This window comes from Papaver somniferum, chromosome 1 (assembly GCF_003573695.1).
Source record: "Papaver somniferum cultivar HN1 chromosome 1, ASM357369v1, whole genome shotgun sequence".
NCBI classification, from domain to species: Eukaryota; Viridiplantae; Streptophyta; class Magnoliopsida; order Ranunculales; family Papaveraceae; genus Papaver; species Papaver somniferum.
The window spans coordinates 232,667,768-232,692,982 of record NC_039358.1 but is presented as its reverse complement, the minus strand read 5'-3'; the positions used below and the strand labels follow the sequence as shown (position 1 = coordinate 232,692,982).

Genomic DNA, 25,215 nt, shown 5'->3' with positions numbered 1-25,215 from the left:
TTTGGGTCTCAACAGGTTCTTCCGTTGGTTGAGAAGTTGCAATTGTTGCGGCTGGAGTTGCTTTCTTCGCAGCTTCTGCATCTTGTGGGTTAGCTGGTTTGATGGAGTCCACCATCATGTGAAACTTCATCAGTTTTAGGTAGAAAAACAACTTTAGCTTCTATCTTCTGAAATGAAGTCCTTCAAACTTGAACGACTTGTTGATATCAGCAACGGTTTTCTTTTCAGATTCCATGGCAGAGAGATACGTCTTAAAATTGTTAGAACTATTGTTGATTTCACTCCTGCAAAACAAAGGTTAAACACAAAAACTGGATTGCGGCTGAGTCACGACCAAGTCGCTCTCTTTAAGAAGTTTCATGGCTCTGCCTTGAGTTTTGTGCAAGCAATCTTTCTTTGTCACAACGTCCCCAGGATAAAACAGCCGAGAAAAACTCTCGTCGATCTCTCACGCACACAGTGAGAAATCGATCACTTTCACTCTTTTAATCTTGCTCAGAAAAAACTTGGTCTCTTGATTCACAAAAACAGTATATGGAAAACTCTTTCTTTTCTGTTTCTCAAAACTGGCTTATTATAGCCTTCGCAATTAAGACAAAATTAATGGGAATAAATTTTGGTTTTAATTGTTTCCATAAAATCCTGTGTAACAGTCCAAAAACGGTCAAGTAATTTATGCCAGAATAAATACTATTTAATCTGTATAAATACTATTTAATCTGTAATTAAAACCTGTGAAAACGTTTTGAAAAAAAAACTTTTTAAAAGGAGCAAAAACTAGTTTCCAAATTCAAGAGACCTCCCAAGACCCCCAAGGCGCCGCTCCCGGCTCCCGGACTAATGTTATATATATATATATATATTATTTATATATATACACCCATCAGTAGGGGGAGGGATTCGATCCTGAGACCTATCCCTCCGGGCCCAAAATGCTCCACTAGGCCAAGCTCGAATTGTTGATATAAATGTACAAAATAATTATTTTAAAAACATATATCCCAACTCCTCGAGTCAGGAATGAGATTTGATGTAATCCTCATGGATTACCATATGAGGGATTTACTGTTTAGTCCAGAAAACCCGACCCGGGTTACTGGCTAGTCCAGCGCCAAAAAACATTTACTCCCTAGTACAAAAAAGTTTTGAAAAGAGTAAAATTACTCTACTAACCCTAGTATATAACATTACGTATAATAATACATATGTTACTACATATTACATATGTAGTATACTAGTTACTACTAGTATACTAGTATATACATATGTAGTAATTAGTAGTAACTAGTATGTACGTAGTATGTAGTAATAACATATGTAGTATGTAATATACTAGTAGTAACTAGTATGTAGTATGTAGTAATAACATATGTAGTATGCAGTATACTAGTAGTAACTAGTATACTAGTAGTAACTAGTATACTAGTAGTAATATGTTATGTATTGATACTACATATTGATATGTAGGATGTAATGTATGGATACTACATATTGATATGTAGTATGTTATACATTGATATTTAGTATGTTTGATATGTAGTATGTTATATATTGATATGTAGTATGTTATACATTGATATGTAGTATGTTTGATATGTAGTATGTTATATATTGATACTACATATGTTATGTATTGATACTACATATCAAAAAAAAATTGTTATGTATTGATACTACATATTTTACTACTAGTTTACTAGTATACTATAGTAGTATACTAGTATACCAGTTTAGTATAGTAAAGTAGTTACATAATTTACTAGTAACAATAAAGTATGTAGTAATAACATATGTATTAATAACATATGTAGTATGTAGTATACTAGTAGTAAATAGTATACTAGTAGTAATAGTTATGTACTGATACTACATATTGATATGTAGTATTTATGTATTGATGCTACATATTGACATGTAGTATGTATATATTGATATGTAGTATGTTTGATTGTAGTATGTTACGTATTGATACTACATATTGATATGTAGTATGTTATATATTGATATGTAGTATGTTGATATGTAGTATGTTATTATTGCTACTATTGATATGTAGTATGTTAGTATTGATACTACATATAAAAAAATTTGTTATGTATGATACTACATATTTTACTACTAGTACTAGTTACTACTAGTTTACTATTATACTACACTATAGTAGTATACTAGCATACTAGTTTAATATAGTAAAGTAGTTACATAATTTACTAGTAACAATAAGATATTTTTGTTACTACTAGTATAGTACATATTAATATGTAATATCACTGTATTGATACTACTAGTATGTAGTAACATACTACTAGTAACATTTACATGTGTTGATACTAATTAAACCTGGAAGGGTGTTTTAGGAATTTATAAAATACACTTTATAGTCTCCACGAAGTTTTTGGAATAGAGGGTAAATAATTTAGTCCAAAAACATGTTTTTGGATTAAAGAGTAAATCTTTTCCACGGATGGACTAGTCATTAACTGGGTCTGCTAGAACTGGACTAGCCAGTAATTCCTACTTACCATATGCCGGAAATAAATGGGGCCGAGGTATATATATATGTCTAATTATCAACTACATATTCCATTTCATTCCCAAGTTCTGTCGTTTAAATTTACAGCCACTAGTTAAAAAGTTCTAAACTAATTTATTTTTCCAATTTTATGTTAATATTTGAATATGATTTATGCAGGCAACCAGAAGAATTCGGGAAATGGGAATTCAATGTGTCATCCTTGGTGTTTCAGCTATCGATGATGATGATGAAGATATCCGAGCAAATTTTATTCAGTCAGGCTTGACCAAGCTTTTTAGTAAGCCATTGGCTCCTAACATGCTAATCCCTTATTCAACATCCCCATAGAGGTTGATTGTCGTTAAAAATATGTAAGAATTTGGATTTCCAGTGATGAGAGGATGAATAATGAGAAAAAGTAGTTGATGAATTTCTTATTTGTAATTGTGAGGGTAGAAAGAGTATATTACTCTTCCCTATTATCATTATCTATGCAATAAGAATGTCTCTTAAGTTCTTATTATCTTAAAGCATTTTTTTTTGCTGACTCGGGGGATCGGAACTGACTCGGCCCTAGTCAGATCGCCTTTTTTTCTTATTTTTTTTCTGAGTCAGGTCTGATTCGCGATCTGAGTCAGACCTAATCCCTGACTTGGAGCTGTTTGAGTCAGGTAATAAAACCGTGACTCATGAGAACAAATCACTGACTCATATTTTTGAGTCAGATCCGACTAAAATCCATATATGTAACGTGATTTCAGTCAAATCCGACCGAGTTAAATCCAGGTGAGAAAACAAACAAGGTGCTAATGGTATAAGTTGGTATGGTTATATTGTTTACCCAACAGTATCTATCTGAAGACTAAACTCTCAACAGATTAAGTGGCGGCCGTATCAGTTGGTATGGTTATATTTTGCAACTTCATCAAACGGGATTTGATGTTGGCATACGAAGGTCAAACTTATGAAGGCACCCAGAAATAGTTTATCAGCACACGTATGGTACTCTCTTCAAAGTTATTTTCAATTTCCTCAGCAAAGTTCCCAAGCAAGCTACTAGATATCTATCTCAACTCAAATAACCGAGAAAATGTTGAATTTGGGGCAGAGATTACGGCATACTAGATCAATATCACTTTATAATTTTAATCATTCCTTTCTACTGCATCATGTAGTTGTCAGAAATTATTATGGTTCCGGAGGTGGTGATCGTAATAAAGTAAAACAACTTGAGAGTCATGTGATAGATGAGTGTAAATATGGAAGGATTAAGAAGCTTGATGATGGTTTGAGATACTTTGGTATGTTGATTTCAGAAAGGCCGTTACCATGTAATGTTACATTCTGTCATGTATTGGGATCATTATCCAAAATCAAGTGTTATTCGGATGTCATTAGGTTGTACCAGAAAATGAAGTTGGCTAGGGTGCAACCCAACATCTATACATTCACCATCTTGATAAATTGCTGTTGTAAACTAGGAAAAGTGAATTATGGGTTTTGTTTGTTTGCAGAGATCTTAAAGAGAGGTTTACATCCTGACGTTATCACTTTCACTACACTCATTAAGGGGTTGTGTATGTTGGAAAATAAGTTTTTTATGTGAATAAAATTTGATAATAAAACGGGTTTTCCAAAAATAAAAACACCTTCCAAATTTATCTCTTAGTTTTTACGGGATAAGTTTATCTTATATATTTTGGATTTAAGTTAGGGTTTTAATGTAGATGAACCTCTCTTGAATCCGTCCGTGAATTGAACTTCTTCTTCGTCTTCTATTTTTGATACGAGGGTTTAAGTGCTAACGCTTTTCATGAGTTTTCCGCTACCAAGTTCTATAAGTACAAGCTTGAATGTGTTATTCAAATTTGTTAAGATTGTTTTATGTTGGAGGCAGATCTACCCGTAGGGCTATAGCATCATCTTTCTCAGAGTGTAGCCGGGCATTCTTGTCTTAAGGAAAACATGTTGAACATGTGACTCAATCTACCATTACCAGTTTCTTCTGTCTATGGTGTTTAACAGGGGTATTCAAGTCATCAACAATTGAATCGGAGACGACACAAAAATTAGATAAGTGCCTCTTATATTAATTAGTTATTTGATATATTGTCAGTTTTAATTGTTATTCCCCAACAATCTCAAGACAAGATGTATCCTTACAATAACAATTAAAATAACGGAATTGGTTTAATAACTAGGGCAGTGAAGTTGGGTGTTGTTCACGGAAAATTGGTTGGTTTATCACCTTATTGTTGTTTGATCGTGATGAATCCATGATTGATTAGTTTGTGCATGGTTTGTAGATTATATATGTGTATCAACAAGACATGGAATCGAGCTAGAGTTGAAACTTTATTATTATGTAAAACATTGAGTTTATATGCATTACATAATTGATTATGAATTAGTATTCAGTCTACTGGACAAAAGATTAATTCAAAACCAATACTGATATCTCCAAGCATGTGATGTAATCCTTGTCAGACTCATAAAACATGATATCATGAGATAAAGTAAAAGCTAAAATCTTTGTCACATAGTTGTTTGGTAACTGGCTTATGAGAAATTGTATACAGTCATACCAATTTGAAAGTTGAAACTATAAATTTAATTTGTGTTGGTTGAATGGTGCTTCATAAATCCAGTTCTGATCAGTCTCATGATCTTAAATCAGGTGTTCAACTTTTGGTCAGCAGAAAGCTACCACGTATGGTACCTTCACAATTTAATACCAGTGAGTAAAGATGACAGCAACAAGCTATCATCATGTCCAGTACCTACACGAGGGTTCTGACTTTATACACATGCTAAAGAGATGACATATGAAGAATGGAATGAGCTGGTGTTTGCAGAAGAAAGAGTGCTTCTTGTTTCCTTCACTTCTATGGAGTCCATTCAGGTACAACAGGTGGCATACAGGAATGCGCATAACAACTTTGTAAGGTCTAAGGCTAATACCCGTGCAGATGAGGCAGAACGTGGTATGAGCATCAAATCTACTGGCATCTCTCTTACTCTCTATATTATAAGATGACTGATGAGTCGTTGAAGACCTACACGGGATAAAGAGTTGGTAATGAGTACCTCATAAACCTTATTGATTCACCTGGTCACATTGATTTCTCTTCTGAAGTCACAGCTGCATTACATATTACCGATGATGCACTTATGGTGGTGAACTGTGTAGAGGGTGTTTGTGTCCAAACCGAGACTATAATACGACAAGCTCTTGGAGAAAGTATCAAGCCTGTTCTGACCATCAACAAGATGTACAAATGTTTCCTTGAGCCCCAGATTTTCAGAGAGGAGGCTTACCATAATTTCTCGAGGTTCATCGAGAACGCCAACGTTATTATGGCGACATCTGAAGATCCAGTCCTCAGTAATGTCCAAGTTTACCCTGAGAAAGGGATGGTTTCCCAGCTGGTCTGCATGGTTGGGGTTTCACTTTAACCAATTTCGCAAAGATGTATGCTTTTAAGTTCGGTGTTGGTGTCAGTAAGATGGTGGAGACGCTTTGGGGTGATAACTTCTTTGACCTGGCCATTAAGAGATGGACTATCAAGAGAAATTATTCACCTACGTGCAAGCTTGGATTTGTCAAGTTCATTTATGAACCCATCAAGCAGATTATTTCCACTTGTATGAATGACGAAAAAGACAAGTTGTGGCTTGTTTTATGAACTCGTTCTGTTTTACCGGAACACTAGAAGCATCAGATGACGAATGTGCTAAAGTGCATACACTAGTCTCCGTAAACGGTCGAAATTGTACCACATTCTTAAATAACTATATTTTGATCACTAACCTTGGTTGTGAGTGTAAGTTAGTCAGGTAAACTATTTGCGTGCAAAGATGAGGCGATGGATGCGGGATCTGGAACACTAGATTGTACCAATGAAAGCAAGTCCTCCATCATGTGAAAACTTACCCGGCGGTACGAGTAAGTTAATTTACAATTCATTTCCTCATGCAAAGGTACTATGGAAATCACGTCAGGTACCAACCCTGTATAAAACGATTCTTTACTGGTTGCATGTTTTATATTGAGTTGTGTAAATCTCATGCTTTACTAATTTATTTTAAGGCTTAACAATTATGCGACTGTCTTTAAGAAGTTACTTACGTTGTACACCTTTAAAGTGATGCTCTTTTGTGCTGAGAATTTCAACAACAGGAGATAAGGGTCATTTTGTGATGATTAATTGTTGAACTCGTTGGTGTTATGCACTAGGTCAAAGAAAGAGGTAAGCCTTAGATAATTTTAAAGCAATCACTTCAAATGTGGGGGGTTGTTGGGCATAGGAATCTTTAACGTGTTGAAGGCTTTTTGGCTAGTTTGTTTGCAAACGTACATAAAGACTTTGCTGGACATTGATGCATATTTTGAACCTTGAATTTTTGTTAAAAAAAAGAAAAAGTTATTGCTTGTGTGTGATTCAAGGGATGCTGAGTTTGTTGAAAAACATATTGTTGGATCTTATTTTCGTCAAAGAAATCAAGACAATCCCCTTGACTTGTTTTGTTCGATGCACTATACATAAATGTTAATTAATTTGATTGTGACCAAGCTTGTTTAGAATTCACCATAGATGCAGGGGATGAGATCTGTGATATTTCGATCCATAAACTTTGAGAGGTATATGATGAATGTATCAAAAAATCTTGAAGAAGATAAGAAAGACATGTGATTATGGACCACCTTCAGGTAGTCAGGAACTAGAGGAAATAAGTAATATGGAATTTCGCTTAGCATATTGCACATGTCAGTAGAATCAAATTGTGAGGCATTAATTGTATGTCACTGTGTAATGGTCTATACACAAGCGGGTTTTTGAGAAAGTATCCTTGACAGGTTAATCAAATAATCAAATGAGGAACAAACTACAAGGTTTGGAGAAAATGAAGTGCACATGATGCAACCTTATTTTACATATTTATTTGTATAATCTTAGATATATCTTGTGATATGATAAACATGTTTTACATTTACTAATAAATCGGCATTGTTTAAGATTTGACAGGAAACAATTATGCGGTTGACGTGGTCTAAAGGATTAGTAAGTAACCAAAAGAAATTTTGAGGATATAGTTTATGTCTAACGTGTTTAGTATGTGTTGTAAAACAGATGTGCATGTCCACGTTTACCCTGGGAATCACAGGGATGCTCTGACTAGAGGACCAGAGATTGGAATGCATGAGGTACATATTTAATTTCAAATATGTGATATATATTGCACTAACCTTATTTTTGAGGAAGCTGTAATGAACGTACTAGTGAATAGTACATGCATTTTTTGTATGCTTTACAACCACCTATGGAATATGTGATATTTATGATATGACTGAAAGACCAAGTTGGCTGATATGATCTAAACGATCGAAGGGAACTAGAAGAGATTCCGAAGGAAATGATCTTTGTCAAACTCAATGCGTTTAATGTGTGTGGTAATTGTGCAGTATAGAAGGTGTACAAATACACTAGTATCTCAAAAGAATTAGTGGGAGGATCTGATCAGATACTTGCGATACTTGAGGTACATCTAAAATTGTGTATGAGATACATATTTTACTGACCTTAAGAGATGTTGTTGTTTCAGGCTATGTAAAAATCTTAGCTTATGTGTGTACCCTCTTAAGGAGTGTCTATCTAAGGAATCCTTAAAATAGACATGATGATATTGATTTTCGAGAAATTAAAGTTTGTGTGCTTTAATTCAAGCGCGAGAGGAAGCCGAATGGCTATTAATATGCTTCTTTGAAGATATTCCTCTGTGACCAAAGCCTGTGGCCATCATTGCAGAAACTCAATTGGCTATGTGAGTCTAAAGTAAATGAGAAATGACAAAGTCTAGACATACTTAGAGAAGGCTAATTCTGTAAGACAACTATACTCTCTAATGAAGTAATTTTAGTTGATTCGTGAAGTCAAAAAGAGAGCCTCAGTAGACATGTGATGTCAAAAGAGAACCTCATGGACTTAGTGAAGTCAACTGGAAAATTAGTGATCCTTTGACGAAAGGATAATCTAGAGATATAGTTTGAAATTATACATCGAGGGGGATGGGACTTAAGCTCATAAAATAAACTTGCCATGAAGGATACTCAACCTTGCCGACTGGAGTTCCCAAGATCAAGGTTTCGAATGAGACAACTAATTTGTGGTGGGTAATGGTAAACATTATCCGAGAATTATATTCTCTAGTCCCTTCCCTATGGTGTAGATGTGATAGTGTGACCGCATGTGAAGGATGGCTTTTAATAAGTCTTAATGAGTTCAATAGTTTCAATTTATGATTGAAGTGGGGTGTAGCAGTAAACACTCTTGATGGAAATCACCTATCCGAATGAGGAAGTGGGTCGCTTCCTATGAGAATATGAACTGATTCTCTAGAGCATTCTGAGAAACAAGATACGTCCAGGGCCAAAACGGACACAACGGTGGAGCTTGGCAGCAACCTTGGAGATATCATGTGTGGTTGTTATCGCGAATTACACCAAATGTTAGACAGTTCAAGACCTTATGGACACTGGCTAATAAGTAGTTCCGATAACCTCTCACTAAGCAAAGGTTCAAGATCTTATGGACACCTATGCCTATTCATGATATTTCCTGTTTTCCGCGTTTTATCGTATTTTCATTCATGTCGGGGATTGTTGGAAAAATAAGTTTTTTATGTGAATAAAAATTGATAATAAAACGGTTTTTCCAAAAATAAAAACACCTTCCATATTTATCTCTTAGTTGTTACGGGATAAGTTTACCTTATATATTTTGGATTTGGGTTAGGGTTTTAATGTAGATGAACCTCTCTTGAATCCGTCCGTGAATTGAACTTCTTCTTCGTCTTCTATTTTTGATACGAGGGTTTAAGTGCTAACGTTTTTCATGAGTTTTCCGCTGCCAAGTTCTAGAAGGACAAGTTTGAATGTGTTATTCAAATTTGTTAAGATTGTTTTATGTTGGAGGCAGATCTACCCGTAGGGCTGTAGCATCATCTTTCTCAGAGTGTATCCGGGCATTCTTGTCTTATGTACAACATGTTGAAAATGTGACTCAATCTACCATTACCAGTTTCTTCTGTCTATGGTGTTTAACAGGGGTGTTCAAGTCATCAACAATTGAATCGGAGACGACACAAAAATCACATAAGTGCCTCTTATATTAATTAGTTATGGGGATTTTAATAAAGTGCCACACTTCCAATTTCATGTTCAAGAAAGTGCCACTGTTTTTTTCAAAATTAATTTAATGCCACTAGTTTGACCTTTTCCGTCCCGTTATTTTGAGAAAACGCTTAGCATCCGTTAGTGTACATGTGGTAGTTATTCAGCCTAGTAAAAGAAATTTTCACCCTCAAATCATCTTACTATAGCTGAGTTGAATCGAGTCACCTTAGTGAGTTACTACCGAGTTAGATAAATCAAGAACAACAAACTATTGGTACTCCATCATCAAACGAATTCGCAACATCCGTTGTCAATCAAAAAAAAGAAAAAAGAACTGCAACAAGCCATTCAAACCATCGTTTCTCTTCCATCCACCACTACCACGGGTCATTTTCTACGGCAGCACCACAAACCCAACTTCATTGTCTCTGAATTTTGAGAGAACCCCAAATCTTCAACATATACAACATCATCACGAATTCTAAATGTAATCCTAATTTCCATGTTCAACTTCTCGGACAAAATTCATGCCTAGTTTGCTGCCAAACTTCAAAATTAACTCAACCCATTCTTACAGAAGCTTTGCATACTTGAATTGCACCAATATCTCGGTCATTAATCTCCAATTGTATCATGGAAGCAACATCGTCTCTTCCATTTTTATTTTTCATGTATCCTTCTGCGATACTCGAATTCAATCAACCTTAGCCCATCTTGTCAGTATGAAGCCATGGATCAAGACAAACACCATTCAATCATCTTTTCATTTAAATTCAATCAGCTTGAACCTTCTTTGAAATCCAATGATGAGATCCCAATTTCACTACCAATTTAAAAAATCTTCCTTTGCTTCCTCAACAGTAAAAGATGACTTAGAACACTGTTTTTGGTAGAATATCTCCCACACCAAACTTGTGGAGATTAAACTCTTATTTATACTAGAGATTAGGTTATAGAGTTTTGATAAACACAAATATCGTTACTGACTCTTAGAACGAGTTTATTGCTAACAATAAAAGGAACGACTATCTTGCCTATAGACTAGCTAACTTACTGACTGACCGAGCAGAGAGTCTTGTGGAAGACTCTCTGTTGTATGGTTGACACCCCCCTCAAGTTGTACTTCAGTTGACGAATGTGCAACTTGCTTCGAATGTAGTGAAACCTTGGAGAAGAGAGCCCCTTCGTAAATATATCAGCCAGTTGATCTTTAGATCAGATGAACCGAACCTGTAACTTCTTTTCAGCCACTCTTTCCCGCACAAAATGATAGTCGATCTCTATGTGTTTAGTACGTGCATGAAAAACAGGGTTTGCAGTGAGATAAGTCGCACCAAGATTATCACACCATAACGTTGGAGTGGCTGTACCAATTCCAAGCTCTTTGAGTAACGACTGAATCCATATTACCTCAGAAGCAGCAATCGCAACTCCTCTATACTCAGCCTTTGTGCTAGACCTAGAGACAGTCTTTTGCTTTTTGGCACTCCAAGAAATTAAATTTCCACCAAAGAATACACAATATCCACTAGTAGACCTGCGGTCATCCAAACATCCTGCCCAGTCCGCATCAGAATAAGCATGCAAAGAGAAATCTCCAGAGGACCACAGATGTAAACCATAGTCAACAGTATGCTTCAGATAACGGATGATCCTTTTTACCAGCTCCCAATGCTCCACAAACGGCTCATGCATATACTGACAGACATTATTAACTGCAACTGAAATGTCAGGCCGCGTCAGATGCAAATATTGAAGTGCTCCAACAACACTGTGATACAATGATGGATCTGCAAACCTCTCTGTACCAAGTTTCTGAACCTTGGAATTTGAAGCTAATGGTGTATTCACTGGTTTAATACCATCCAACTTGGTTCTGCACAGAAGATCAGTCACATATTTGCGCTGAGTTAAAACTATATCTGATCCTTGCCTGAGAACTTCAACTCCCAAAAAGAAAGACAAATCACCAATGTCTTTAATTGCAAAGGCTTCACTAAGGTCTGCAATCAGTTTGGTAAGCATATTGGGATCTGACCCTGTAACTATTATATCATCAACATACACCAAGACATAAATAGTGTAAGATGCAGACAACAGCACAAACAAAGAACTGTCAGCAATTGAGGCCTTAACCCCGAGATGCAACAAGTGATTGGTGAGTTTCGAAAACCAAGCACGGGGAGCTTGTTTAACGCCGTACAGCGACTTGTGCAGCTTAAAAACATGATTCAGATAATTCTGGTCTACATATCCCGGTGGTTGCTTCATGAAAACCTCTTCCTCCAAATGGCCATGTAAGAATGCATTTTCAACATCTAACTGTCTCAGTTTCCAACCATTCATCACAGCAATTGATAACACAAGTCTTATAGTACATGGTTTGACAACAGGACTGAAAGTTTCTCCGTAATCAACACCTGCCTGTTGATTGAAGCCTTTTGCCACCAAGCGTGCTTTGCGTCTTTCGATACTGCCATCCGGGTTTTGCTTAACACGAAAAACCCATTTCGAACCTACTACATTCATGCCAGGCTCATATTTAACCAACGTGTACGTACCATTTTGAATAAGAGCATTGATCTGATCATCCATAGGTTTCCGCCACTTAGGATCTTTGTTTGCAGCAGAAAAGCATGTCGGCTCCATGAAGTCAGACTCAGGTAGAGGATGCTTTGTTGCAGTCAAGCACAATTTATTAATAGGCTTTGAGATGCCAGCCTTAGCTCTTGTAACCATTTGATGAGAAACTGCAACTTGCTGCATGGGCTGTTCAACTTCCTGCTGAACATTGGTTTGTATCTGCTGAGCTTGGTTTAAAGAGCTGCCTGAGGACATCTGAGAACTTTGATGAGCAGTTGGTGATGAAGTAGACAGTGCAGGTTCTGAGTTAGTAGGTGAAGCCCTACAGATAGGTGACTGCAGAGTACCAGTTTCTGGAGCTGCTGAGAAACTCCTGTTTCTAAAAGGATGAGAAAACAATACACTAGTACAAGAGGGTTTTATATCTGAACAAGACGACGGCAGCTGCTGTGGAATAGGCATGAAAGGGAATGATCTCTCTTCAAAAAGAACATGACGACTAATATAAATTATATTTGTTTCACGATGCAGACACATGTAACCTTTGTGAGCATTGCTATAACCTATAAAAATACACGGAAGAGAACGTGGCTCAAGTTTATTTTTGTTGTATTGACGAAGGCAGGGATATGCTAAGCACCCAAAAACTCTTAGAAAGGTGTAATCTGGTTGCTTATTAAATAGGAGTTGAAGAGGAGAGGCATTTTCAGTTTTGGATTTAGGTAGCCTGTTAATGAGATAACAAGATGTAGAGAATGCATCAGCCCAAAAGATCTGTGGCATGTGTGCATGAAACAAAAGAGCCAAACCAGACTAAGTGACATGACATATACGACGTTCTGCAAGTCCATTCTGAGCAGAAGTATGTGGGCAAGAAAACCTATGTTGGATTCCAGAGTCATTCAGATAAGAAGTGAATTTTTTGTATTCAAGAGCATTATCAGATTGAAAAACCTTAATTCTTAGTTCAGTAAGATTTTCTATTTGTTTTCGAAAGTAAATAAATGTTTGTAAAGCATCGTAACGTTGGACAAGAGGATAAATACATGTAAAATGTGAATAAACATCCATAAATAGAATATAATAACGAAATCCAAGTCTAGATAACTTGGGTGAAACCCAGATATCAGAGACTATCAAGCTTAACGGCTTGTCATAAACAGTTTTGCTAAGGGAGAAAGGTAGTTTCATGCTCTTACTAACATGGCAGGAGTGACAGAAATCAAATTTATTACTTAAAACTGGAAATGAATATTGCGGACAAACTTTGGAGACCGTACACAACATAGGATGACCTAGTCGTTGGTGCCACAGTGGTAAAGTAGAGGAGACATGTGCTTGCGGCTTTATTGAAGGTGCTAGCATGTCTATACCCGAGAAAACATAGAGACCATTCCTATTCAGCCCTCGCAGCAGTGTTGCCCCCGTTTGCTTGTCCTTCATAACAAAGTAAGAAGTGTGAAACTCAAAAAATACATCATTATCCTTGCAGAATTGAGTAACTGACAGTAGGTTTGTTTCTATTTCTGGAACATGATAAATGTTATTCAAAGCGAAACATCTTGGCTTATAGAGGAAAGAGGCATTACCAACATTGGCAATGTTGAGTGCATTACCATTACCAACGTGAACTTGCTCAGTTCCATCATATTCATGAGGAATAGTGAGATTCCTCAAATCTGCAGTAAGATGATTAGTAGCCCCCGTGTCTGTGACCCAACCATTATCATTCTGATTACCCGGTAAAGCAATGTAAGCAGCAGACTGTCGTTCATTGTCATTACTTTTTTCATAACGAAACCAGCAACGATTTGCAGTATGATTCCTCTTCTTACATATTTGACAGACTTGATCTCCCTGATTACCTCTTGACTGCTGCTGTGAGTTGTTGTTTCTTGGGTTGCTGTTGGTGTTCCTCCTGTTGTTCTGATTGTTATGGTACTGATATTGAAATCCATTGTTGTTGAAACGTCTTTGATCAGGCTTGCTACTGGCAGCAGCAACATTAGCCAGAGGTTGCTGCAAAGACTGTAACTGTTGTTCTAACCGCATATCAAAGGTTAGTAAATGAGTATAGAAGCTATCTATAGTCAAATTTTCAGCAGTGCTCAATGAAGTTACAATTGGGTCATATGATTGATTTAGACCATTACTTATGGCCTATTTCTTCTCATCGTCTGAAACTGTGCATCCAGATGCAGTAAGCTGCTCAAATAAGCTTTTAGCTTCTTGCAAAAATTGTTTAAGAGTTTTGTTACCTTTCTGTAGTGAATGAAGTTGTCTTTTTAGATTCACCTGATGTGCAAGTGTTTTTGGCGTAAAATGGCTCTCAAGCTTATCCCAAACTTTTTTAGCCGTATCCAGTCCACCAACCTCAGCTAGCACTTCAGGTGTTAGAGTCGAGTTCAGCCATCCAACCAACAGAGAATCACAAGCCTCATGTTCTGTAAATTCTGGATTGATTTCGTCACTGTCAGGTAAGGTTCTAGCAGGTTTTTCTTTAGTTCCATCAATGAAACCAGTGAGGCCATAACCTTTTAGAATCGGTTTGAACTGTGCCTTCCAAAGAAGATGATTTGTTTCTGTGTGTTTGAGAGTTACCAGGTGATGAATCTGGATTTTTCTAAGGCTAGATGTTGAAGCCATTAGTGATGTTGTAGGGTTTTGTTGGGTAGTTGTTTTTGTTTTTCTTTCTGCGGAAGCGTTGGATCGACAAGTTGATACCAACTTAGAACACTGTTTTTGGTAGAATTTCTCCCACACCAACCTTGTGGAGATTAAACTCTTATTTATACTAGAGATTAGGTTATAGAGTTTTGATAAACACAAATATCGTTACTGACTCTTAGAACGAGTTTATTGCTAACAATAAAAGGAACGACTATCTTGCCTATAGACTAGCTAACTTACTGACTGACCGAGCAGAGAGTCTTGAGGAAGACTCTCTGTTGTATGGTTGACAAGATGCGATTGAATCTCCATCTACATCCTCTTCACAGTCCACCACCCAATCTACACCAGAACCATCACCATAACCCTAACCCTACCTTTCATTGAAAAGGCTCGGAGAAGAAGAAGGGCTACGGTGACAACCTGGCTTTAGGTTTATATGTCGGTGAGGGTAATAAAATAAATTTAATCAATTTTTCATCTTTTAAAATGAAATATTGACCGGTTCTAATAAGATTGACTAATAAAGGTGGATCCTGACGGAAGTTATAGCAATTGTGACATTTTATATATTTAGAAAAAAACGGTGGCACTTTCTTAACCATAAAACCTAAGTGTGGCACTTTATTGTCAGTTTTAATTGTTATTCCCCAACAGTGTATTCAAGGGAAGATTGATTTTGCAATCAATATGTTCTTCAAAATGACTATGACGGGTATTCAACCTAATGCGGTTACATGTAATACTCTTATACATGGACTCTGTACAACTGGTCAAGTGGGTGCTGCTCTTCAGTTAAAAAATAACATGTTGAAATGGAATTGCAGAGCCGATGTTGTTTCATATAATGCCATTATAGATGCACTTTGTAAAGGAGGTTTACTTGATCAAGCTTTGGTTCTCTTCTCTGAAATGCTTAGAGATTCAAATGTTGTACCCAATGTAGTTGCTTACAATATTTTGATTAACGGGTTTGGTAATTGAGGCCGGTTAAAGGAGGTAAAGAGACTCTTTGACGAGATGGTTAGTCGAGGAATTTCTGCAGATGTAACTACTTATAATTCTATGATTCATGGTCATTGCCTACATGGTCAACAGGAAGAAGCAAGAAGATATTTTGATGAAATGATGGATCATGGGATTTCACCCGATGTGGTAAATTTTAGTATATTAATAGATTCACCCGTCTGGTACTGCAAGAATCGTAAGTTGGGTGGAGCTATGCAGCTATTTAAGAAAATGAAACAAAATGGATTGAAACCCACAACCATTACTTACAATATGTTATTACGTGCACTACTCCAAGATGGAAGAGTTAGGGCTGCAAAGAATTTGTTTAATGAGATGGAAACTTCTGGTCTATTCCTGAATATTGTCACATACGGCACTATGTTGGATGGATACTGCAAGAATGGAAAAATGGACGAAGCAATAGCATTGTTTGAATCCATGGAAGATACCGGTGTCTCTGCTAATGAATATATATATAGTATTCTTATCCATGGCCTGTTCCGAACTGGCAGGTTGGAAGATGCAAGAAAACTGTTTAATGAAATCCCCAGCTAAGTAGTGGCTGATATAGTGACATATACCACAATGATTAATGGCCTGTTTCATAACAGTATGTCATTAGAAGCTGAAAAACTAATCACTGAAATGGAAGAGAAGGGTTGTTTACCAACTGGTCGAGCATACGATATTATCATTCGGGGCTTTCTTATGGCAAAGGAGAACTACAAGGCATTACATTTTCTACGGAAGATGCGTGTACAGGAATTTGTACCGAGTGATTCTGTAATTTTCTTTTTAGTGAACACTCTTTCGGCAGATGAGCTAAAAGATCTGTAGTAGTTTTCTTTGTGAAAGTTGATCATGAGTTTTTTGTTGTTTTCCATAAGACTGGTTTTGTGGAGATTCACAAATCACAACCTCTGTACTGTGACCTGTAAAAGGCCTGGTTCTTGTAGGAATACTTTGTTAGATAAGTGGTCAGAATTTAATCCCTACAAAACACTAAAATGAGACAAATGCCAAGATATAACGAAAAAACGCATAATGCTTATTCGTTGTCTGAAATTTGGTTCACAACTTGATTCCCTCAAAGTAGGGAACTGAGGCATGAAGACCACAAGAGGCAATCTAATGAGATTTGAGTTTCCTTGTACCCACAGCACTCCCAGTCACATAATTTCGCCACAGCCTAAATGTTGGTCCAAAAACAGCATATAATTTGACAACTGGATTCTGAAAAGCTTAAAAGTGAAAGAGATTCAAGATATTCAATGTTTGAAAGAAAAAGAAAAAAAAAAAACAAAAACAAAAAATTGTTTAAAAGATTGATGAGTTCAAATTTCTGGGTAAGTTTCTGCCATGATCAAAAGAATCAGCGAAGTCCAGCCGGTGAACGGATGTACACCCCTTCCTTTTCCCTTATTCTTTTGGTCATATTGCTCCCATATATATCCTGTCTTGAAGTAGTTATCGACAACATTCCTGCAAACAAAACGTAATCAATGTAAAAAACAAATTCAAACCGTGGCCTTCGACTAGTCCATTTATGAACACACAAACCGGATTCCTCCAGGACTGACATGTTATTAATTATGTAGGAAGTACCTGATAATATTTTGTCGTAACTCTTCGTAGATTGTCCTAGCTCTCAGTTTATAAGGCCCATCCTCTGAGGAAAAAAAGGAGTTTGATTTCAACGGTTACCCAGCTACTAGAGAGCCTTTCAAATGTGGGAGTGGAAATCTTAAACTGAGCATGGCGGAAGAAATCGTTACCTGTAGAGTAATGGTGTAGTGCTGAAAGAATCATGTAGTTCATATTCATCCAAATTGAGCCTCTCCAATATGGTGCCTCATGCTCTGTGTTGTATTTATCGTACAAAGTACTGCAAATGATGGTTCTTAGTACTTAATATGGATATGTTAAGAAAAAAAAGCGCAAAACTCTCATGTTTTGTACCCATGTTAAGACTACCTTGATTTGGCTAGTGAAAGGACTCCGAAATCTGTCCATAATTCGCTTCGGTCGAAAATATGATCAAGCTGCTTTCCTAGTATTGGCGATTCCTGTACAGTTTATGGAGACCAATAAAATAACTAAGAGAGAAAGAAAGCTCAAATCTGACTGCAAGTCAGAGAAACTTAAAACATGGAATTTTGGGAACTTACGGATGGAATTATCCCCGTCATAAATGGGAAAAGGCTGACATAACCGAGGTGAGGAACTAAGCTCAGTTGTGGAATCTCCATAACTTCTCGGATCAGCTCCCGACTTGCAGGATTGCTGCCTAACAACTCCGTGTCTCGCCAAATCAACCGAACCTAAGAAGTATCAAGTCAGAAGTTATGGGAGCAAATTCATGAAAGAAAAAGTAGTTGTATACAACACGCAATAAATAAACCGATTTGTTGTTAAAGGAAATGACGGTACCTTTTCAGTGTGATTCCCAAAATCAAAGTATGCTCCAGAGACATCATCAAAGTGCATCTACTCAAACAAATTAGGAAATGTGGCAGTTCAATACCAAAACCAGATAGGCTTCTTTCTTACATGATCCCAATGAAATGAACACAAAACAGAGGTTAAATGTACCTTATTTAGAAGTTCAAAATCCGAGAGCAATTTAACCATTGCCTCATATTCCTGCATAAACAAAATTCAAATGTATGTCATCTGTAAGTCAAAGTGCTTGCAGCTTGCGAGGTGATTTTTTCTTATTAATACATTTCCTACCTCATTATGCTTCCCGAGAAGCTTTGTTATGGAGTTCAGGCGATCTGCAGCAAAAAGCATCCAACAACGCAGATCCAAGTGACGTTCGTCTTCACTGGGATGTGACGCCCGCGGATAATCATCAAACCCAGAGGTCAGTGTCTGGAGAAGCCATATCAAATTTATGTCATGATCAACAACAACAAAGCTTTACAAATACAATCTAGACGAACGAAACATGATATGGATAATAAGATGAATAGCCCTTTGAGTATGTCTGGACATAGAAAAACGATGTGCTCACAACAAAAAACACAGTCCTTCTGATCTGCTTTTTAAAATTAATCAAAACTTACAGCAAGGTCTAGCTAAAGAACTCAACCGAATCAAGATACTAGAGAGCTTGCTTAACTACTCAACAGAGACCCATGCAGGGAAAAGTAAAAGAAACATGCGGTTTAAACTTTCATTTCATAAGCATTTATAAACAGTACCTGTGGATTTAGTTGGCGGTTTGTTGTTTGGTCTCTCCCGTGCCAATAATAGCTGCTGACATCTTTTCCTAGAGAGTAAGATGTTGAGCTCATTATTATTCAATAAATACTATTAGAGTGAAAGCAGATTCACTAGCAGGTTCATTGGATATATATACTACTGAATGACAATCCAGCAGGGATGATGCCATGGAAACTTGAGAAAGAGACTAGTGCATAGTTATCAAGTAACAGTATAAAGCTTACCCGACTGTGTATTATGGAACCACTGGAACCATGCTTCCAAGCGAACAAAAGCGCTATCTAAGAAGGAAGTGATCTCATTGCTCTCGCTGGTAGTAAATTGGTTTCTACTTGTCCCATTAACTAAATCTGAAATGCATCATTTTGTATTTTACAATGATAGCATGCGAAATTCAAATTATTAAAATTAAAGTACAGTAAAACTTACCCTTTAGAGCTAGAAATAAAGTTGGTGGATTTCCATTTGTTGGGTGTTGCGCAACATATTCCTCTGGAATTTTACTGCAAATATCCATAACATGATTTTAGATTGAGATGTCATTGATAGTGAATCTTTGGTACATACATGGTTTAGCTCAACAACAGTTGCAATACCTTAGAGCTTCAGTACCCAAGACTAGCTCACGTGGAATCCAGCCGTCAACATTCATCATATCTAGCCAATGTCCAATAATATCCAGGCAAATTTTTATGTCCCAGCGGCTATTCACCGAGTAAAAAAAAAGATCCAAGAACATACAACAAAATTAGTTACTTAAGCAATAAAATCTTGAATGTGGAGGAAAGACAAATCTCTCCATCCAGATGGTTAAAAGGGTCTTGGTGGTAGCAGGCTACTAACCAGATTAGCAGCTGATGAAAGCCTTCATCCCATAAGAATCCCCTTGGAAAGGTGGTTCTTCCTGGGACAGCAGTGTACATCTCCGCTGGCCAATATGGAACGAAGTCCTTCCCATGCTTATTCTGCAAGATAATGTGAAAATCTTTATCTTTGTTCTCATTCAGTTTTCCTTGGGAAAACAGTTAAAGTTTAACAACTTACTCTCATATCCTGAGTAAGGGAAATTTTTGATTGGCCATAGAAGTAGCCAATACCACCAATTAAATTCCCAAGAGCCGCCCTACCCACAGTCACTGCTTCAGAACTAACCTGAATGTCCAACAAAAACTATGGAAGTTTGAATCTCGTATACAAGGACGCATTAATCTAAAGAAAAATTCAGTAGAAATATATAATGTTGTAATGGATACCTTATCCGTAAGACTGAAGAGCCTGTTAAATTTTTCATCGAACTCTTTCTGTTTCTCAATCAGCGTATTACTCAGTTGCTTCCCTGAAATTTAACAATAGCAACTCATGAAACATATTGAAATGAAATTAGGAACAGCTAATGTACTACTCGTTCAATATATCAAAGATATAGGGAAGGTTTGGGATAATATCCTCAAGTGTCCATACAAGATCAGATGATGAAAAGGCTTATACAAGAAATTTTGAAACAACAATGAGCTTAACAGACGACACAACAACAGTTTTGATAAGGGAATTAGGAACAGTGGATAACAACTGTTAGCTATGTCGGACCTGTGATATTCTTCACACGTTCTGCATCTCTTGAACTCTGTAAACCAGTCCCAGATACAAAGGCAATATCTGCTCTGACAGGAAATTTTGCAGAAATCTGTAAACCAAAATAGAAGATGCGTAGAAATCAATATGAGATGAAAACAATATTGCACAGCCTATGCTCACAGAAAGATGGAACATTGGGAAGAAAATTAGTAATATTTACAAGGAAGCGCATACCTGAAACACTAAAACATTAGGAGATTTTTCAGATGTGTCTGGCTGCAGTAGACCCACCATTGTTGCCTGGCCAGTATTTACCAGAATGACGAAACAAATGTCATCAGCAACATTGGAAGAGAAGGTTGATTAAGATACAACCGCAAGTGGAACAATACAATTGCTGCACTGCTTTTACTGAATTGAAAATTGTACATACACTGGATCCAATAGCATTCTGAACAAGTTCAGCCAATTTGTGAAAATCAGGAGTTCTAAAGCCAGAAAAGTGGATTTCCAAGTCATCCTGCAAAATTAGAAGAAAGTTCATACTCAAGGTCCCTATTTTGTTTTAGCCAAATTCGTCACAAGCATCACCATGACAAATTAGACAACACATCATGCATGATATTTTAGCACAGTAGCACATACCGCTGAATCGATATGCAGTTCCCAACCACCAACATCCTCGCGTGATCCATATGCCAAAAGAGATGATTCACGCGTATCCAGTTTTTCTCTTCCAATGCTAAGAACATTACTGTCTTCTTCTTCTGCCAGGTAGAAGAAAAGATGACCAGTACCCCATAATTCTTCATCTAGATTATCTCTGCAAGTATACAGCATACGATAAATCACCAAGAAGACTAAAGGCAATGGAACTGAGATATGCACATCGCTTAAGAACAAATGTTATAAGTTTCATGTTGAAGAGACGCTTATTTTCCACAACCCTCTATTTCAACACAAATGAAATTTTCATTAATTTCTCGAAAAAGCAAGACAAGATAGAAAAACTTTACTTGTCAATTTGTGCATTGATACGAACTGCCCAGTCCCCACCATAGCCAGTCCCATCTTCTTTCGTTTTCAAAAATTCAGTGGTCAAGGTCATGCCGTGATCAACAACAACTTGATTCCCATAGTCCCGCCCATTATGATGTGTCCATCCATATTTACTGATCTCATCCGAATCCTCGCAAACATGGCGGATTACATATTTACCATCCTTTACACCAATCCACATCAATCCAGCCATTAAAGACCGTGGGGTCCTAAAAACAATTTATCAATCATTCAAAATTAAGCTTTCTCAATCAAAATGAAAAAATCATACAATTATCAAATCATCAAATTAGCTTGAATACCTCGATCGAATTCCAAGATAAACATGAGGCCGATAAGTTCCCCAATACAGGCTTTCCTTGTGCTCGCCTTGAAACTACAGAAATTTGTTCTAAATTAAACATAAAAAACAAAATATTGAACAAAAATAAAAAGGTTCAGATACTTTGAATTACCTGTGGAAGATCCATAATTTTGGGTGCAGGAAATGGAGTGTTAACTCTAAGTTCTTCATCATCACCATCAACTGATTTCCATAGACTTGATTGATTACCAGTTCTTAAACTGCTACTACTACTATTCTCAGACATTCTCTGAGATTAAATTTGCAGGAATTACAGGCTGAAAATACTATGAATTTAGTGAAGAAGCATTCAATCTGTGTGCTTATAGATAGTTGGAAGGGGAACCGTTGACGGGAGAAGTCAGACGGAAATAGTTAAAAATTAATTTTCGATTATTTTAGTAGGAAAGATTCTGGAATGTGGGTTCAGTTTGTTTGGTAATATTCATAATCTAATTGTGAATTTTCAAGAAACCCAATAAAGAAAGAAGGGTTTGTTGGCACATTCTGATCACAGGTACCTAATTCAACTTAAACTTATGGGTCTTGGATCTCTCAAGCAATAATTAGACATTTCGCAAAAGCAACAACAGAAATTAGAGTTGTGCACAACAGAACATCTTTCTAATTGAAAACCTGTACTGGTTACAAGATCACAAACTCCTGTCCACTCATACTGGCTGATTCCAAAAGGATTTTCACAAAAATAAATACGGATCCTAAATCTAATTCAACATACTAAAGGAGAAAATTTTAACACAAAAAAATACTGAAATTAAGTTGTACCACTAAATCTTGATCCAAGAGCCTCCAATTCTTCATTTCAGATACCACCAAAAATTGCCGAAGCCCCAAATCTTGCATCGTCTCAGCTTATACCTCTTTTCTTCAAAAATAATTGATTCAAAAGAACTCTCTTATGACTCAAAGTAAGCATAATCTGGTTCTGATGATGTTTCAGATTCTGGTGGTTACATAAATGAAAAATCAAACACAAAAAAGTGTTCTTCTGAGCATGACCCTCAGATAGAACAATCGATAGGGGTTCAGGTTTCAATTTGATTTGGGGATGGAAATCTGTGACCGTGATTATCTTAGAGAGATGATTCTGGATGACTAATCAAGTAGATTATCTCTACACCTGATTTTATATTTTTGAGAGTAGTAATCATCGTGCTTAAACAAACATCTCTTGTTACTGATGATCCTATTGAACCCTCTTCCATGATTTTGTTGATGATAATCAGAGACGGAGAATGCCGCTGCTCGCTGCTTTGTTGTTTGTTTCCTTAGAGTTAGGGTTTTGCTTAGTTTTACGAGGGTTATAGACTTGCCCGGTTAATTTAGGTTAAGTTTTGACCTTTAATTTCAACCTGGATGAATCGTACTCGTGACTGACCGTTTTTCTGACCGATATCTCTATTGTAGACCATATAGATTATGTGTTCGATACATGTAGAGAATTTTACAAAATCAGTATTGAGCCACAGATGTTTTTGCATATTTCTATTTTGTAGGGTATCGATTTAGAAGTCGCAAATTACAAGCCTCAGAAATGGTCTTCCCCATAGATTAATCAGTTTAAAACTATTGTTGATGTATACTTTTGTTAGTCATGTCAAATCGATACCCTACAAAATAGACCATTTTTGTTAGTCATGTTAAAAAATCTGGTAACAATGTAAGCTAATAAAATAACTAACAAAGCGAGAACAAAAAGAGCTTCTTTTGACTTTTTAGACAATATCCCTGACGATTTTGCTGATACTATAAGGAATGACGTTGTTAACCTAAAATTATGTAATGTTAGATAATAAATGAATTCTATTATTTAGTTTTAAAAGATAAAATATAAAAAATCTAGACGTCACAAATTTAATAGACACGTTCTCAAATTTCAAAGTGAAAGTTTATAAACGTAGATACGTTCTCGCAAGTATAAACCTGCAATTCTAATAAACACGTTGATTACTAGAAAAACATTTAAATTTTCCGACAAAATATATGATCACCTATTGATAACGGACAACATGGTCAACGCGAGTCCTGGAACCTAAACTCAAAATTGGTCACAAAGTTGGGAGCAAAATTCTAAATAACCAAAAAATAAACACCATATGTAAATAAAAACATGTTATGGATCGAGTTTTTATTCCCACAACGAATTGGTGGAACTAAACATGAGTACATAAGGAGTTTAAAGATGCATAATTTTTTTATTAAACTGTAAACATAATAAGTGAAAAAAATAAACAAAAAACATGACAACCATGACTAAATTTACAACAACCTTCATAACCTCCCAAAGTATAGTGACTTTCGACCCGAGGAAGCTCCGGTACAACAGCCGTAACATTTCAGTGGTGAATCCAGAACAAAAGTTCAATGCAGAGACTGGCGTATGAGGGGGCCAAACGGGGCTCATGCCCGTCCCTGAATCTTCCCAGAGAAAAATTAGCATTTTATAATTCATATTAATTTTATATTATCAATTTCTAGCTTATGTAATGAAAGTGATAAACATTTAAGTAAAAACAAGACATTTTCATGAACTTAGCAACTTTTACACAAAAAAACCTTCTTATTTACAACATTCCTATTGCAAACATCTATAATATCTGAGAAATTCGCTCTCGGCCAATCAATTTTTCTTATATATGTGACATTTTCTTTAAGTTTTATTTTTCAATCTATTGCATATACATAAACGAATTAGGCTTGCCAACTAAAAACGAGACTCAAGCCAAAAAAAATTAGCGTGGCCTTCAACCGCATTACCGGCAATATCAGCCACCCTTACCCTAGAAAGAATCATGGGTCCGTCCCTGGATCAATGGGGTACAATATATTCTTGAAATTTTGTAAGTGTTATTGGAAAAGTCATATACGCCGACAAAGAAACGAATTAAACACCATAAGTGTCAAAGTTTGGTCAAAAAAAGTGTAAGGTTAGCTCAAATGTATATATTCACCAATCAAAACGACATCGAAATTAAGTAATTAAAGAAGAAAAAATGAAAATTTTAAGTACTTCAAAGTAAAACCGTTGCCCGAAAA

The 25,215-nt window shown here is 36.4% G+C and overlaps 2 protein-coding genes across 3 annotated transcripts; one reads left to right on the top strand and one right to left on the bottom strand.

The window, feature by feature from the left end:
- The first annotated feature begins 15,962 nt into the window (after positions 1–15,962).
- Positions 15,963–16,790, top strand: LOC113272388 (pentatricopeptide repeat-containing protein At3g22470, mitochondrial-like). The gene is made up of 2 exons (XM_026522232.1): positions 15,963–16,465; positions 16,565–16,790. Exons 1-2 carry the CDS (start codon positions 15,963–15,965, stop codon positions 16,788–16,790), a joined length of 729 nt encoding a protein of 242 aa, XP_026378017.1.
- Positions 16,791–16,980: 190 nt separating this feature from the next.
- On the bottom strand, positions 16,981–23,540 carry LOC113319001 (alpha-glucosidase 2-like). 2 transcript variants are annotated; one of them, XM_026567305.1, is made up of 23 exons: positions 22,945–23,540; positions 22,271–22,408; positions 22,118–22,191; positions 21,773–22,024; positions 21,402–21,579; positions 21,190–21,276; positions 20,991–21,056; positions 20,769–20,865; positions 20,435–20,517; positions 20,226–20,351; positions 20,025–20,146; positions 19,778–19,885; positions 19,611–19,684; positions 19,406–19,531; positions 19,160–19,227; positions 18,687–18,827; positions 18,546–18,596; positions 18,384–18,440; positions 18,122–18,274; positions 17,928–18,019; positions 17,729–17,838; positions 17,559–17,622; positions 16,981–17,435 (listed from the first exon to the last, which is right to left on the bottom strand). In XM_026567305.1, the coding sequence occupies exons 1-23, from the start codon at positions 23,020–23,022 to the stop codon at positions 17,288–17,290; spliced, it is 2,493 nt and encodes an 830-aa protein (XP_026423090.1). In that variant the 5' UTR covers positions 23,023–23,540; the 3' UTR covers positions 16,981–17,287. The 2 variants fall into 2 exon arrangements, with proteins under 2 accessions (XP_026423090.1, XP_026423098.1); XM_026567313.1 differs by having other exon boundaries at positions 17,150–17,435; positions 20,226–20,333; positions 22,945–23,538.
- Positions 23,541–25,215: the final 1,675 nt, after the last annotated feature.